Here is a 15,737-nt window from a genome sequence, read left to right on the forward strand (position 1 = left end):
TCCGTCGGGGCTGCTTCTTGTCAGAAGCTGCCTGAGGGGAGGACCCAGCTCATGGGATTACCAAACTCACGGGATTATTGGTGGCACTTATTATGGGCTGCGGGGGCCAAGGGCCTCAGCTTCTTTTTTTTCTTTTTAAATATTTTATTTTGAGAGAGGAAGTGAATGAGAAAGAGAGCACAGGAGCAGAGGCAGAGGGAGAGGAAGAAGCAGACTCCCCGCTGAGCCGCGATTTCCACCACCCCACAACCACCCATACCTCCACCCACCCATCCCTCCCCCGTCCCTGCCCCCTGCCCCCTGACTCCCTTTGACTCGGGGCTTGATCTCAGGATCCCGAGATCATGACCTGAGCTGAAGGCAAATGCTTCACCAGACTGAGCCACCCAGGCGTCCCCAAGAGCCTCAGCTTCTTGTTGGCCTGTCCTGGGTTCACCAAGTACAGCCAAGGAGGAATGCACACTCTTGTTTATTATTAATGATGATGATGATGATGGTGCCTTACTTAGATTTGTGGAAAGCATTTAACCGCATAAAACACACAGGGGGCCGTTTACAAAAAAGGCCATGTTTGTAAACAGCAGCAAGGATCCAAACGGAACACAGGATGGTAATGAGGGGAGCCTGCAGGGGTGTGTGTGGCCAGCCCACTGGGCCCCGAGAGTCCCCTGCACTGATTGAGACATCATGTGGTGCCATCTGCAGACATCCTTCTCCAAGACACAAGGCACAGCCACTTCTGGCTGAGCCCAGCATTCCAGCATGAGGAGCTCTTGGTCACGACACATCAGTCCATCAGGGTAGTGGACCCCAGTAAACGTCTCCCCATCTTCACCGTGTGGCTGCTGGTAGCAGCAGTCATGGACAATCAGTGCGCCATGGACCCTGTCCAGCATATAGGAGGACTGCAGATTCTCTGGACAGATGGTTGGGAGCTTCCTTGGTAGAAGTTTCTAAAACTGGGGTGCCTGGGTGGCTCAGTGGTTGAGCGTCTGCCTTCAGCTCAGGTCATGATCCCGAGGTCCTGGGATTAAGTCCCACATCAGGCTCCTCTCGAGGAGCCTGCTTCTCCCTCTGCCCGTGTCTCTGCCTCTCTCTGTGTCTCTCATGAATAAATAAATAAAATCTTTTTTTAAAAGTTTCTAAAACTATCACGCCTCTGTCATGTTCCTCTCTGGCAATGATACCGACTCTCATGGATCCACAGAAAGTCCTGTTGGGGGGCACTGTCTAATTAAGGGTGGGCAGGTCAGTAAGTTCTTGGCATTTTCTCCAATTTCCCTTTTATTCAAAAGGTGTCTATAGAAACCATCCTCCAAAACTTCTTGTCTGGAAGTAATTTCAGAACAGGTGGCTTTTTTTTGGCCAGTGTTGGTAGAGATGATGGTGAAGGCCAAGGTGACATGTGGGTGAGACTGGCTGCAGCTCAGGGGAGCAGCCGCCCAGACGGCCACCCCAGCCCAGACCACCAGGATGCTGGACAGCAGGTGCCTGACGAGCCTGTGGGGATGGAATTCGGACAGAGGAGCCTGCTCACACCTCAGCTGCCCCCACAGTGCCCTGCCACCTACGTAGTGACCTAGTGACCGGGCAGCAGGACTCAGGGTGGGCATGTCTGCAGGTCCACATTTTCCCCAATCGCTCTGACATCGAGGTAGGTGGCTGTCCTGGTTCTCTTCTTCTTTTGGTATTTTTCTTAAAGATTTTATTTATTTATTCATGAAATACAGAGAGAGAGAGAGAGAGAGAGAGAGAGAGAGGCAGAGACACAGGCAGAAGGAGAAGCAGGCTCCATGCAGGGAACCTGACTTGTGACTCGATCCCAGGTCTCCAGGACCAGGCCCTGGGCTGAAGGCGGCGCTAAACCACTGAGTCTGAGTCCGGGCCTCACCCTGGGGGGCAGAGACCAGGGTCGCAGCCAGGCATCCCTGGCCTGCCCAGCCCCAGCCCAGCCCCCCTTGTCTGAGGTGGGGGCCACAGCAGGAGCTCCAGCTGATGGGTGCCAGTGGGAGGTACGACTGTCCTCCTGGCCTGGGATGCTGGGGAGTGGGAGGCCATGTGGGCCTGACTCTCCCTTGCTGCCTGCTGGGACCCCTGAGTCAGCACTTGGGGCAGAGGAATCCTGGAAAGCGGGGAATGCAGAGTTGATTTGTTAATCACAGGGTTGAGCGCCTTGAACGTCTGCAGCCTGGTTTTGACATCTGTGGAACAGCCATGAGAACATGTGCCACTGCAGGCTGAGCAGGGGTCTGAGGTTGGGGGCCTGCCCAGTGTAGGGAGCATGTCATGCCCACTGACCTGTGCCCACTGAGCCACCGGGCCACCTGCCTTTCTCTCCTAATTTGTCCAAGACACAGTTTCTCTTCTTACAGAAATGCATGTATCATATTGTTTTTTTAGATTTTATTTATTTATGTGTGAGAGAGAAAAAGTAAGAGAGAATGAGGGGAGGGGGAGGGGCAGAGGGAGAGGCAGGCTCCTTGCGGAGCAGGGAGCCTGACCCCGGCCTCGATCCCAGGACCCCAGGACCCCCTGAGCCAAAGGTGGACGCTTCACCGACTGAGCCACCCAGGGTTAGAGCCACAGGATGGAACTGTAAACTGTAAATGAGGCTCCCTCTGTGACTGTACCATACCCCATGCATCTGGGGTCCTGGGATGTGCAGGTCACCTTTGCAGTCCTTGGGGGCTATGTCTCAGAGTTTCGGAGCAAAATAATTACTGGATTATTATAATTTCTTGGAAACGATGAAGCACAAAGCTGTGCCTCTGAGGGCTCTGGCCACCTGCCCCACATTTGGCCCTTGAATGGCTGCGCTGTAGGGGATGAAAGGGACCCCACCCCTTCTGATCTTTCAGGTATTGTGGCCCCCCCAAGGAAGAGCATCTCGTCCAGGGTCAGTGGAAGAGCTGGGACAACAGCTCAGCTGTGTGTCTCCCCAGCTGGGCCTCACCACCCCAAGAGGGCCACTGTTATTGCCCCTCCTTGCAGATAGGGAGAGGCTGTTGGCAGAGGGACTGGGCGGGGTCTGAGGCTTTCTTCCTCATGACAGGTGACAGCGAGCCCCCCTTGGCAGTCACACTGCCCCCAGCAGAGTGTCAAGGCCCCAACCCTGGCTCAGGTGGCCACTGCAAACGCATATCTGTCCCGCATCTGTCCTGCATCCTCTCTGCTCAGCACCCAGCATGGGGTCAGGTAGGGGGCTGGCTAGCTGAATGCCATGGAACCAGGGAGGAGATGATTCTTTCACGGGAACTGGACACTTTCTCCGTGGGGGTGAACAGGACAGGGCTCCTGTACTCATGACCCCACCCCCCCAATGCCCTAATCCTCCTACAATGCCATCCAGGGCAAGGACGGATCCCACACTCCAGGAATGAGTTAGCAGCTGCTTGCTGCACCCAGATATGCTGCTTCTCAGGGCCTCCCAGTCCTGCCTGGACCTGGTCCTTCTGCTAGTCGGTGGGGTCTGCTTCTCTGTCTCTCTCTCTTTTTTTTTTTTTTAAAGATTTATTTATTTATTCATTCAGAGAGAGCGAAGCAGAGACACAGGCAGAGGGAGAAGCAGGCCCCATGCAGGAAGCCCGATGCGGGAATCGATCCCAGGTCTCCAGGATCACACCCCAGGCTGCAGGTGGCACTAAACCGCTGCGCCACCAGGGCTGCCCTGCTTCTCTCTCTTCCTCTGCCTCCCACTCCACCTGCTTCTGCGCTCCTGTCTCTTCCATTCTTTGTCAAATAAATGGATAAAATCTTAAAAAAAAAAAAAGTTAAAAAAAAGTTAAAGAAAAAAGTTGCTGGTGATATATCCCAGGGGATGAGAAATAACAGTGTCACTGGGAAACTGGATCTCTTGAGGAAACTGCAGACTTCTGGATGCTGAGGAAACCTCAGGGTTTTCTGTAAGCAGGGTGAGTCAGAGGCTCGTTTCCCTCTGTAGCACCCTGCTCCCCCATCTGCCACCCTCCCAGCAGAGTCTGGCATGGCTGCCCTGGGAGCCAGGCCACGCACATTTCCAGGGGGGACCGGGAAGGGGAGCACTGAGTAGGGGGACAGGGGACAGCTCTGGATACCCGCAGCATCCTGGAGTATCACCACTGGTGTCTACATACCCAAGAGTTAGCCCAAAGGACCCAGAAATCCTGTCTGTCCAGATTTTTTCTATCCCGAAGTGCTGCATGACGCCCTTATAACCATCATCTGGGCTTTGGGCCAGCTGTTCCTGTAACGTTTTTTCCACCCAGCTTTCTTTTCCTTGTTCATTTAGAAACAACCTGTGGCATGCCAAGGACATAAAGATAATTTATGGGGATTCTGAGGCTGCATTGGGGTGTGGTGGCAGGCTGCTGACTCAGGCTCTGCGGGAGTGGATGGGTCTGGCTCTGGGAGGAAGCGGCTCAGAGCTTTCTCTCCAGAGCCACGCCCTGGTATTAAGATGTGAGAAGCTGTATCTCCAGGGCACCTGTTCCCCGAAAGTGAGTGGATGGGCTCCCCCTGGGGATCCAAACCAGCCTGTGGGCACTCTCCTCTGGGGGACAGTCCCCAGGGGTCCAGGCGGCCTGAGGCTGGCACAAGGCCTTCCCTCTGCCCACCCCGAGCCCCATTCTTCCTGGAGCTGCAGGGGCCGAGCTGGAGGGGCCTGGAAGTAGGAGTGCCCCTCTCTCGGACCCCACTGACCAGCCTCTTTCTCTTCACCTGTTACCCTCCATGTACTGGGGGCAGGGGGAGGGTGTCAAATGTCCCTTGGCTGTGGCCTGTGAGGTCTGTGGCTAATTGTCCCCACCCCTCCTTCAGCGCCATCTGGGCTGTCCCTGCAAAGGCAGGCCCACTCACTCTGGCCCTCATGGCCATGAGTACTGGGGCTGGTGGCCATGGTGGAATCAAAGCAAGAGCTGGGCTGGGGACAGTGGGGGGAAGGAGATAGGGGGAGGTTGTTGTGGGGGGAAGAGGTCAAGCAAATGGGCCTCAGAGCCACCCGTAATCTCAGAGCTCCCAGAGTGGGCAGTACCACCCATGTCCTCAGTGGGCTCGTCAGACAGTGGACGGGACCCCTGCTTCCTGGCACTCCCTCAACAGCGTGGGCCTGCTTCCCACTGTTCCCTGCAAACTGCACCCCCATCCTCCCCTGGATCCCTCCTCTCCATCCCCCTGGCCTTGGCCTCAGCCCCTCCTGGGCTTTCTGCAGCCTCAGACAGCCCCTAGCTGGCATTGTGTCTGTCCCAGGGAAGACCTGCTCACCTTTCCAGAAGTCCCCCAAGAAGAGAACACAAACTGTCTGTACTCGTTTATTTCAAGGGATGGCGCACAGACATCCCACACTGGGGGCAGGGAACAAGACCGTGGCTACGGACTGGAAAGTGGGACGGTCAGTTCTGATGGCACTGCCACCGCGTAGTTTAAGGCTCTGTGTGTCTACACACGCAGATGCTCATGCACACACGTGCACGCACACACACATACAGGTGGCACTGGACACAGAAAAAGAGGCAAGACGCCAGACGCTGCTTGCAGCCTGCCTAAAATATTGCAATTGCGTTTATTAAAAAAGTGTAAAACGGGAAGACTGTGCATCTGTCCGAGCAAAGTGGCAAACTTGGGCTTCCCTGACTCAGGGAACACCAGTGCCGGCGAAGCCGACCCCACGCACCACTGCCCACACACACACACCTGCGCTCAGGTGTGCCCGCCCGCCCTCCCACCCCCGCCACGCCCAGGCTGTGTGAGGTGGGATGGATTCCACTGGTATGTATCGTGGGGATCCTGTCCAAACAGCACAAAACCAGACTAAAATCCAAATGCTCTCTCCAGAGTAGCTCCAGTCTGCCCCAGATACCACTGGAGGCCTCTCGTGGCACGACTCCGGCAATGCACGCTGGGTGTCAGGACGGACAGCCCTGGGCATCCGGACGGAGGAGGCTCTGGGAACCTCTGGGACTCCTGGCTTGCTCTGCAAAAGCTCCCTACTCACCCTGGCTGGGGAGTGACCAAGCAAAGTCTGGGCAGGCCCCTCACCCCCGCCTCCGTCCATCACGCGGGACAAGTAGAAGCTGACCAGGAAAGAGCAGGCGAGTTGGCCAAGGGGTGTGAGGCATGACGAAAGCTGCATTTGGCTTTAGCATTAAGGCCGGCGCTGGGCGGAGGGTCCCACAGGAGAGGGACCTCCTCCCCTGGAGGAGCCCCGGGTGGCCCTCTGGGGCCCTCCTGCCGTCCTCCTGCCGCCCCTCTGTCCACAGCGGCCACGCTTGCCGGCTTCTCTCTGCCTCCCCCGGGCTGGCTTAAAGTGCTAGGTGCCTGGGAGGGAGGGCTGGGGCTGGCCGAGTTCTGCAGGCGCTGCCCGTGCTGCCCACAAAGGGCTCTTATTTGAGGATGTAGTTAATGAGCAGCTGACACGCCAGGAACACACAGAGCAGGAACCAGGAGCGGGGGCTCTGCAGGAGGCCCGGGGCTGCTACCTGCCTGGCCCTCGCCGTGGAGCTCAGCATGGCCGAGAGGTGCCTGCAAGGACAGGGGAGGGTGGCGGCTGAGCCAGGGTGGGCCCAGAGGGAGTGCATCCCTACCCTTGGCAGACGTTATGGCAGGGGCCCCAGGGCACAGTGGATGCCCCGGCACACATTCCAGGGAGAGGGAGTCACGGCTGGGGGAGCTGGGCCTCTTGCAGCCTCTTTCCCATTCTTGCCGTGACAGGCTGAGCTGCACCACCCCGCCCCAAAAGTCATATGTCAGAGTCCTGAGCCCCAGTACCTCAGATGGGACTCTATTTGGAGATGGGGGGTCTTTCAAGAAGTGATTCAGTTGAAACGAGGTCATCGCAGTGGGCTCTAATCCAGTATGACCAGTGTCCTTATAAGGACATAAAGGACACAGACACACATGGAGGGACGACCCCCTGAGGACCCAGGGAGAGCATGGCCGTCCACACACATGCAGAGAGGCCTCAGGAGGACTCCGCCTGCCCGTGCCTGGACCTCGGGCTTCCAGCCTCCAGGATGGGGGACAGCGAGCATCTGTGGTTTAAGTCCCATCCGTGGGACTGTGTCACGGCCACCCCAGGGCACTCATATCATCGCCTGGGACAGCCACGGTTGTGTGTCTGCAGACACTTCTGGCTCTTCCGACCACCTGTTTCCTAGCCAGCCTCCTCTGGTGCCAGGTGACTGACTCAGTCTGACCTACCCCAGGCTCCTCCAGCCCACGTATGGACTTTTCAGGAGCTACCAAGCATCGCCAGCTAATCCTGTTCAAGTAGGACTCCCTACAGCCTGCCCCTCCCCATCCCACCCCTGCCCAGGGCAGAGCTGGGCACCCCTGCCCAGGGCAGAGCTGGGCACCCCTGCTCAGGGCAGAGCTGGGCACTCTCTTCCCATCCTCATGCCACCAGGCCCTCTCAAATCCTGATGGGTCTAGCTCTGAGTAACACTGCAGGTCCATGGCCAGCCGGCCTTGGCTGCACTGCTGGCTCTCCTGCCCTCTCTGACATGGCACCCCAGCCGGGTCCCTGGGAGCGAGGCCTACCTGTGCAGCTCCTGCTGGGCCTCCCGGATGGACACGATGGCCTCGTGCAGTGCCTGCAGCCGCCGCGCCTCCTTCCCACACCGAGGGCAGGGGCTCTCGCTGCCTGGGATGTCCGGCCACCGGTCATGGGACACAAGGGACAGGGGATGGAGGGAGAATCAAAGGCGAGCTGGCATGTTCAGGGAGCCGGCACGTAGGGTCCCGGGGTCACGCCCAGCTCGGGCCCCTGCCCCACCTCTTGGGAGCCTTTGGGTGGAGCTAACAACATGGGGAGTCGAGGGGCAGGCACGGAGGGAACCCCCAAGCTCAGCTGGCCTCCACTCAGCCCTGGGAGACAGAAACGGCCAAAGCACAGCCTGTGTACTGGAGAAGCGTGGACAAAGTCGGGGAGGAGCAGGCATGCCCATGAGGGTGATGGGAAGTGGAATCAGAGGCTCATGCACGGGTCAATGCTGTCCAGCTCATGCACAGCCCCTGCCAGCCAAGGGAGGCACCGCAACCTCGGAGTGCACCCCCCTGGTCTGCCCCTGGGCTCGGGAAGGCATATTAGAGGACCCCAGGGAGGATGGGCAAGGTGGGCCATACACCTGACTCTTCCCACCCTGCAGAGTAGCTGGCCCAGGAGGGCTCACCAGGAATGAAGTCACCGTCCTCCTCCTCCTCCTCCTCCTCATCTGAGAGCTCTGGGCAGGACTCGGGTGTGGAGCTGCTCTCGGTGACCTGGCTGTGGCCAGAGGGCTGGTCGCTGGACTTGCGGAGCCGCCGCTCTGGGCCAGGACCCTAGAGAGAGATGGAGCCACTGCAGCTGGGAGCATACCCACGTCCCCTGTCCCCTGGCCTTGGGGACAGGGCAGCATGTTTATGTCAGGACCGCTCCAGGAGAGGGGGTTGTGCACAGTTCTGACTCATGGGCCAGGACAGCTGGTCCTGCCTCGCTGTGCAAGCTGACAGCTAGGGTTCCCCCGATGTGGAGCGGACAGCTCCAGTGGGACCTCGAGGATTGGCTGACCCCCGATAATTCCCCAAAGTACAGGCCAATTGGAGAGGCAGAGGGGGACCCAGGGTGCATCCCGGTGGGTGCCTGTGGGGGGGGCACCTGGCCTGAGGGGCTACCACAGGTGGGGAGGGTGGGGACATGTGGGCAGTGAGATACTGCAACCCTTGCTGGCTGGGAAATTGGGGTCACCAGGTAAGAAGGGCATGCCCGTCCTGCCCATGTAATCGCTCGTCTCCAGTCCTGCGCGTGGTAGGCAGCCACCACGGGCGCAGAGAACCTGCAGCACGTGGGGTGCTTGTCACACGGTGGCCTCCGTCCATGTGGCACCGTGCAGAACATGCCAGGCTTCCCTCACAAGCCGCACCCTGGTGTTTGTCTCAGGAGATCTTGGCATGCCTCCTGGAGCCTCCCTGCCTTCATTCCTTGCCTCTCCTTGGCACCTCTGTGCAGGTCGCTCTTCCTTTCACCTGGGCAAGTCCCCAGGCTGCCCTGAGCCTCCACTCCCTCCTCTGCAGGCTGGCTCTGTGGGCTCATAACATTATGGAGGGTGGCTCTGGGGAGCAGTGGGCTGGGGGCTAGCATACCTCTACCTGGTGCCCTGCACGCAGGGGTGCCCCATGAACACAGCCTCCTGCAAATCCAGGCATCTTGAGTGCCATGCAGGGCAGGGCAGGGGATGGCTGGGGGCCAGAGGAGGCCCCTCTGGGAGGGGTGAGTGTGTTTGAGCCGGTGGGGGTGGGGGAGGGTGGTAACAGAAGAGGGAGGGGCAGGCAGGTGAGAGTGAGGGTGGGGGTCCAGCCTGACAGTCCCCTCCCGCTGTGGAGGTCCACCCCAGGCAGGGCTGCTGGGGCTGCTGACCTGGTGCCTGGGCCCCGGGCTGCCCAGGAAGGCGGTCTGGTGGGCCATGGTCTCCCGCCGCATGGTGTACAAGACCCCGTCTTGCTCAAACTGGGCGATGTCCTTCAGGGGATCCCAGGGGCTACGGCTGGAGGGTCCAAAGGGCGTCCATCAGCAGGGCCAGCGGCCGTTGAGGGGAGGGTGCCCCATCTCAGCTTCCCAGCAGTGGCCAGAGCCCCCAGGGAGGGACCGTTGCCTACTCGTGTACGTAGGGCCCTGGGCAGTGGCCGGCCAGGGGAGCGCCCACAGAAGCCTCCCTCGCCCCATCATGCACTCCTCCAGCTGGGCAGGAGCCCCCAGGCAACCACCCACCACCCGTTGGCACTCACTCCTCATGTCGGTAGCACCACTCCTGGGTGGTGGGGTCCAGGTGGAACAGCTGTGGTTTCCAGGGCATGAGGTTCTGCTGGCGCTCGCGGGTCCGCTGCCGCTGTGCCTCCTCCAGTGAAAACTTCTCCTGCGTGGCCTTGTGCTGGTCACCCTCGCTGATGGCCCTGGTGACGTGCTGCCAGAGCCTGCGAGCAGGGCACTTGCTCTGAGCGGGTGACCTGGACGGTCCCACCCCTGTGGCCTTGGAGGGGAGGCTTAGAGCAACGTCCACTTGCTTGCCCCTAGTGGCAGGGGGCTCGCTGTCTCTTGGGATGCCCGTGTGTCCTAGAGCGGCGTTGATTCACTGCGAGAGGGTCCTCCTGACCCCGAGCTCACACCTCCCTCCTGCAGGGCACTCCCTGTGGAGCTGCCAGGCACCTAGGCCTGCTCTTCCTGGGCGGGGGGCGAGGGGGTGCTCCTCTCAGCTGCCCCAGCAGGACGAGTCATCTGTCACAGGGGTGCGCTCCAGCCCCCTCCCTGCCAGGGGACTCCCGGGACGTGCTCGCAGCACGGAAACCCTGCCCGGCCACGCCAGGCCTGTGTCAGCGGGTCCCGCGGACGCCAACGGGCCTCACCTCTCTGATTCTAGCTCCGTCTGCTCCTCAAATAGCACAGTGCGCCGTTTCAGCCTCTGCCCGCGGACCTCCCCGCTCGGGTTCCAGAAGAGCTCCGTGCTTCCTCTGCCCTCCTCCTTGATAAACACTTCTCTGTCCTGTCCCAGACAGGGGCAGAGGGGTCGGCCCCATGGTTGTTCCCGCAGCCCATGGCCCGCCTGCGCCTGCCCGACGGCGGCCTCTTACCCAGTGTCCGGTGAGACGTGCCAGGACTTCTTCTCCTGACATGATCTTCCCCGAGATCTGGTTGATGCTGGTGCTGCCCCCAAAGAAAGGCTGTGGGGGCACCCAAGACAGGGCTGCTGAGGGGCCAGCCGCCTCTCCAGGACCTTTGTGCCCCTCACTGAGCTGGGGTTGGGGGAGGCCCCTTCCTCATGAGGGTGCTGGCTCTCAGGCCCCAGGACGCGGGAGGCTGGCTCGGACAGGACCCAAAGCTGGAGGCGGCCACGCTCCCCCAATGCCTCTGCTTGAGCTCAAGGATGCAGGGGGCCTACCAGGCCTGTGCGCCTCACACGAGGAAAGGGTCTGTGCCTTTCCTGGCTGTGCTGTGTGGCCTGCGGGAACCCCTTGCCCTCTCTGGGCCCAGGCTGTGCTATGGAGATGCCAAGAGCTGTCCTCTCCTCTGTGCGCATATGCTCCAGAAACCACCCTGGAGTGCAGAGGGGGCTTCCCCGTGGCTAGGGCCCACTTCTCTCCAGTACCCACCCCCCCCTTGGGGGCTGATGGTGCCTTGGCCTGAGCTACCTTGAGTTTGAATTCCAGCTCAGCTTGGAAGTTGTTCTTCTCACACTCGATGGTCACTCTACCGCCCAGCTCCATGGTCATGGTGCCATACAGGATTCCTGAAACACAGTCCCTGTCAGCCCCATCACCTGTCCCAGCCCAGCAATGCTGACCCCTGGCCCCGAGGAGGCTGCTGGCAGCCCCTAGGAGGGTGAGAGGGATGGGGGAGGGGACAGGAGCCCCAGGGGGCAGAGTGTCAGGGATGGAGAGGAGCTGGTGGGGGGGAGGGTGCAGAACCCAGGGCCACGCCTGGCTCCCAGAGACCCTCTGTCCCCAGAGATGGGGTCTCTGCCCCCAAGGCTGCTCCGTCCAGGGAATGTCCTGGCCCTTGCCAGCTCCTTCCTCTAGGACTCCCTTCCCAGGCTCCCTGCTCCCAGGACATGCTCATCAGCATCTGTCATTTGCTCTGCTGTTGGGGCCTGAACGTGGGGGCCTTGGTCTTCCCTGCTCACTCCTGTGCCCGGGACTGGCCTGGCGGACTTGTTTAGATTAATACATAGATTTCTCAATTAATGAATCTTCTGTTTCTGGACAGCTAACTAAAGAGAAGAGCTGTGTGTATTATCAGACACTTGGACGTGTGTGAAAAAAATGAAAAGAAGAAAATAAAAGGACAAGCCAAGTGACACAGCAGAAGGGCTGGAAACACCCCGGGGTCCGCCAGTGCTTGGGCTGGGAGCCAGGGTGCTCCTGGATGCCCCTTGCCCTGGGGGCCGTCCTGGATGCTCCTCACCAAGTGGGAGGGGCTGCTGTGGGACTCTCCACTGCTGGGGTGGGGGGTGGGGGGGTCGCTGACAGAGATGCCGCCTTCTCTGACTACACCTGCTTTTAAAGTTTTGACTTTGGATCCAGGAAAATACTGCATTTCCCTAATTACAAACAAAAATGAAATAAAAAAGCAATCACTAAGGAGCAAAAGGAAAAAGAAACAAAAGCACGGGGGAGGGGGGGGTGTCTGCCCCAAGGCAGTTGGAGGGGTCATTGCTGATGGGGACTTTCAAATCCCAGTAAGGCTCACTTAAGACAAAGTCTTAAAATGAAAGCACAGGCTCTTTAAAGTGAAATGACCAGCCGGTGAGAGTCACTCGAAGCGCTGTACAGGGTGTGTGTGATGTAGGACCAGGAGAGAAACCACACCTGTGTGATTTACAAAAAGGGCCTTTCGGGGATCCCTGGGTGGCTCAGCGGTTTGGCGCTGCCTTCAGCCCAGGGTGTGATCCTGGAGTCCTGGGATCGAGTCCCACGTCGGGCTCCCTGCAAGGAGCCTGCTTCTCCCTCTGCCTGTGTCTCTGCCTCTCTCTCTCTCTCTATGTCTATCAAGAATTAAAAAAAAAAAAAAAAGGGGCTTTCCCGCCTCCGGGAGGTCGGGGGAGGGTGTGTGTGGGGGTGATGGGTGGAGAGAGGTTGTTTCTGGCCAATGGGAATTACCAGGCACTGGGCTGACTTGAATCGGAAATGTGTTAACTCGTGATCTGTCTTTAAGAAGAAGAAAAAAAAGGTGCTATGTTTTTTTTACTGGAAAGTGCCCGAAACAATAACAAAACCACTCCCAAGAAGCAGAACTGTCTTGTGATCTGTGACCCCTGAAAGCTGGCTCCTGAAAGGAAGTGGTCACTTTGGAGTGAAATGCTAGCCTGCATCAGGAGGTCCATTCCCAGCTAGAAGGCCTGGGGGAACCCTCAACAAACAAACAAACAAGGACCAGAGCATCCCCCACGGAGGGCGAAGGCACCAGCCTGGGCTCTGCCCGCCGCCCGCCCCCCCCCCCCGCCCTGGGGGTGCTGGAGACAGGGGTGGGGGTGGGGGGTGGGCCCTCTCACCTTTGCAGTGGGCGTAGGGCATAGTGAGGGTATAATCCTCTGCCCGGTTCAGGAAGGTGAGCGTGGCCTTGCCGTCCAGCAGAGCCGACAGTGAGTTCCCTGCAGAGATGGGGGAGGGGACCAGTGAGTGGACACAGACCCTCAGGACTGGGGGAGCCCACCCCCTGTGTCGTGTGTTCTGAGCTCCTTTCCAGCAGGTGCAGACAGTCCCCGGTCCCTCCAGCAGTGACTGTGGGCGGCCGGACCTCTCGGACTTCACCTGCGGAGCACTTCCTCTCAGAGACTCAGATTCTGGGAAAGCCCCACCCAGGGTGCCCAGGGCACGTCTCCCAGGAAGTGAATGTGCCACGGACACCGAGCAGCAGGTAGCCCAATCGCCTGCTCTGATTTTGAACATCCCTGAAGTGGGGGCATGGACGGACAGGCAAAGAGAGGACAGTCTGGAGGGATGGGAGCACAGGGGCAGGGGCGGAAAGGGTGGGCCCAATCTGCACACCCTCTGCAGGCCGTTGGCACCTGTCCACCTGCGGATGTGATAGGCGAATAGAAGCAGATGCTTTCTGGGTGCCCACAGGGCCAGGCTTGAGGGCGGCACGGCCCGACACTGCGGCCATGGGAGTGTCCTATCCTGTGCTGACACAGTGGCCGATGGCCACGGTGGCCATGGAGTGCTTGTGATGTGTCTGGGCAACCAAGGAGCTGTGTTTCCAGTTTCACTTCATTTTGATCAGTTTATAGGGAGATACTGCCCCAGACAGCTCAGCTCTAGACGGCACCGGTGAGCGCGGGTTCTCGTCTGGGACCCTCACCGCATCCCCACAAGGGGTGCCCTCCCCACAGCTGAGGGGTGGAGGCCCGAGCATGGGCTCTGCCTGACTCCAGGGTCTGAGCCCTGCACCATCTGTGGGTCCCTGACAGGGGACCACCTCCTGAGAGGCAGGGAGGGAGATAAACCCGGTCACCAAATCCCAGGTGCTGCCCCTGCGCCCCCCTCACCGTAAAACCGGGACTTGGCTGTGATGCTGCCACTAATGCAGAAGCCGTCCTTGCGGTTGCTGACGTGGAAGGCGGACACGGGTGGGTGGTGGGACACCTGCGGGCAGACAGGCACTGTGGAATGGCTCCCGGGAGGAGGGAGCCCGGCTTCCTGCCCCTGCCCCCTGCACCCCTCCGGCCCCAGGAGTGCTGTGGGGCTGTTCCCAGCTCTCCCTCCTGCTGCGCAGGGAAGTGGAGACTGAGTCATGGGCCTGGCTGTGGTCTGGGGTCCCCGAATCCCTGCAGAGTGCCCTAGGGGAACGGGATGTGCAGCTCCCCACCCAAGGAAACACTTCTGCTGTCACAGTGCTGTGCTGTGTCTGCGCCTCCCAGGGGAACCCCGATGGGCATATGGGGGGCCACCGAGAATGGGCACAGGGGTCAGACGGTCCAGCCTGGATGCGGCCAGGGCCTTGCCTGCTCAGCTATGTAGAAGGTGTGGCTGTTGGTCTGGGGGTGGAACCAGCAGCAGCGGAAGGTCTCCCCCAGGATGGGGTTGTAGGGCTTCTTAATCCCCTGCAAGCAATGAATGAAAAGCTCGTGTGAGGAGCTGGGTGGGCCACGGACCCCAGTGGGATGGGGAGTGGACCGAGGGACAACCACTGCCCATACCCCCAGGTGCCCACAGCAGGGAGGTCTCTAGACGAGATGGCCTGGCAGGCCTGTGGCATGTGAGGATGCACCCCATGTCTGCTTTGGAGAGAACATGCTTTGCCCATGGTTTACATTCTGGGGGTGGGGGTGGGCTGCCTAGGAGATGTCCTGCCCAGTTCTCGGCTCCGAGGGGGACCTGAGACCCTCACAAGGTCATGCCATCCCTGGACTCTGGACAGAACTGGTACACAACCTGTTCAAAGTCCCCAGTGGCTTCTACTGACCCTTTAATAAAATCCCAAACCCCACAGCCCTGCTCCCCCGCCCACCTCTGCTTTAGCCACTCTCACCACCTTCCTGCTCCCCAAAGGGCCCAAGTCTATCCCCACTGCAGGGAACAAGCACAAGCCCCCCCTCAGGAGAGCCCTCCTTCCGGGCCCAAATGTGGTCCAGCTCAGGCCCCCTGACCTGGTCTGAAGCAGCCAGCGGCCCCTCACACCACCAGCTGGACTGTCACTTCCAGGTGTGTGCGTGCACACGCCTCCCCCTGCAGGCCGGGCTCCCTGAGCAGTCAGTGTGTGCAGATGCCCTTGAGGACACCTGCTGCTGCCCTTCTGAGCCATGTCTGCACTCAGGCCTGCTGAGCCTGGGTCCCCAGGTGCACACGGTGGAGAAGTGGAAGCAGGGTGATGCTTTTACACTCACGTCCTGCGGTCAGGGGACGGGGTGGGGCTGCAGGACCCTCCTGTCTCTACCACCTCAGCAGCCCTTAGTTCTGGGTTCTCAGGAAGGTTTCCATGACTCTGAGACACACCACGAAAACCACAGGTCCCAGGGGCCCCTGAAGATGCAGGGTGGAGAGCCCCTTTCCCGGCACCGTTGCGTGTGGTAGCTGTTTCTTCAAGGTGTGCAGGGCCCTTCAGGGAATGAGGACCGCCCTTGTGAGCCTGGCCTGGCTAGGGGGCCTCCCTAGGTGGAAGTCAGGGCCCTGCCCCCATCTTCGAGCACCTGGGGCCACGGTGGAGACCATCGGGACCCTTCAAGGCCATGTGGACTCTCTGGGGGGCAGGTAGCTACGGGCCGGGTGGTTGGCACCCCACCTCCCCGCTGGAGCCT

The 15,737-nt window shown here is 59.8% G+C and overlaps 1 protein-coding gene across 4 annotated transcripts in view; it reads right to left on the bottom strand.

Moving 5' to 3' along the window:
• Positions 1–5,505: 5,505 nt before the first annotated feature.
• Positions 5,506–15,737, bottom strand: part of OSBPL5 (oxysterol binding protein like 5) — a 75,925-nt gene continuing 65,693 nt past the window's right edge. For all 4 annotated transcript variants that reach the window (XM_038563612.1, XM_038563613.1, XM_038563614.1 and 1 more), the window contains exons 12-22: positions 14,445–14,543; positions 13,989–14,085; positions 12,993–13,091; positions 11,134–11,231; positions 10,576–10,665; positions 10,351–10,487; positions 9,736–9,921; positions 9,368–9,494; positions 8,145–8,292; positions 7,513–7,615; positions 5,506–6,495 (exon numbers count right to left, since the gene is read on the bottom strand). In XM_038563612.1, coding sequence (XP_038419540.1) covers positions 6,357–6,495; positions 7,513–7,615; positions 8,145–8,292; positions 9,368–9,494; positions 9,736–9,921; positions 10,351–10,487; positions 10,576–10,665; positions 11,134–11,231; positions 12,993–13,091; positions 13,989–14,085; positions 14,445–14,543 — 1,323 coding nt within the window. In that variant the 3' untranslated portion in view covers positions 5,506–6,356. The remainder of the gene's footprint in view (positions 6,496–7,512; positions 7,616–8,144; positions 8,293–9,367; positions 9,495–9,735; positions 9,922–10,350; positions 10,488–10,575; positions 10,666–11,133; positions 11,232–12,992; positions 13,092–13,988; positions 14,086–14,444; positions 14,544–15,737) is intronic.

The sequence above is a fragment of the Canis lupus genome, chromosome 18 (genome assembly GCF_011100685.1).
Source record: "Canis lupus familiaris isolate Mischka breed German Shepherd chromosome 18, alternate assembly UU_Cfam_GSD_1.0, whole genome shotgun sequence".
Taxonomy (NCBI): domain Eukaryota; kingdom Metazoa; phylum Chordata; class Mammalia; order Carnivora; family Canidae; genus Canis; species Canis lupus.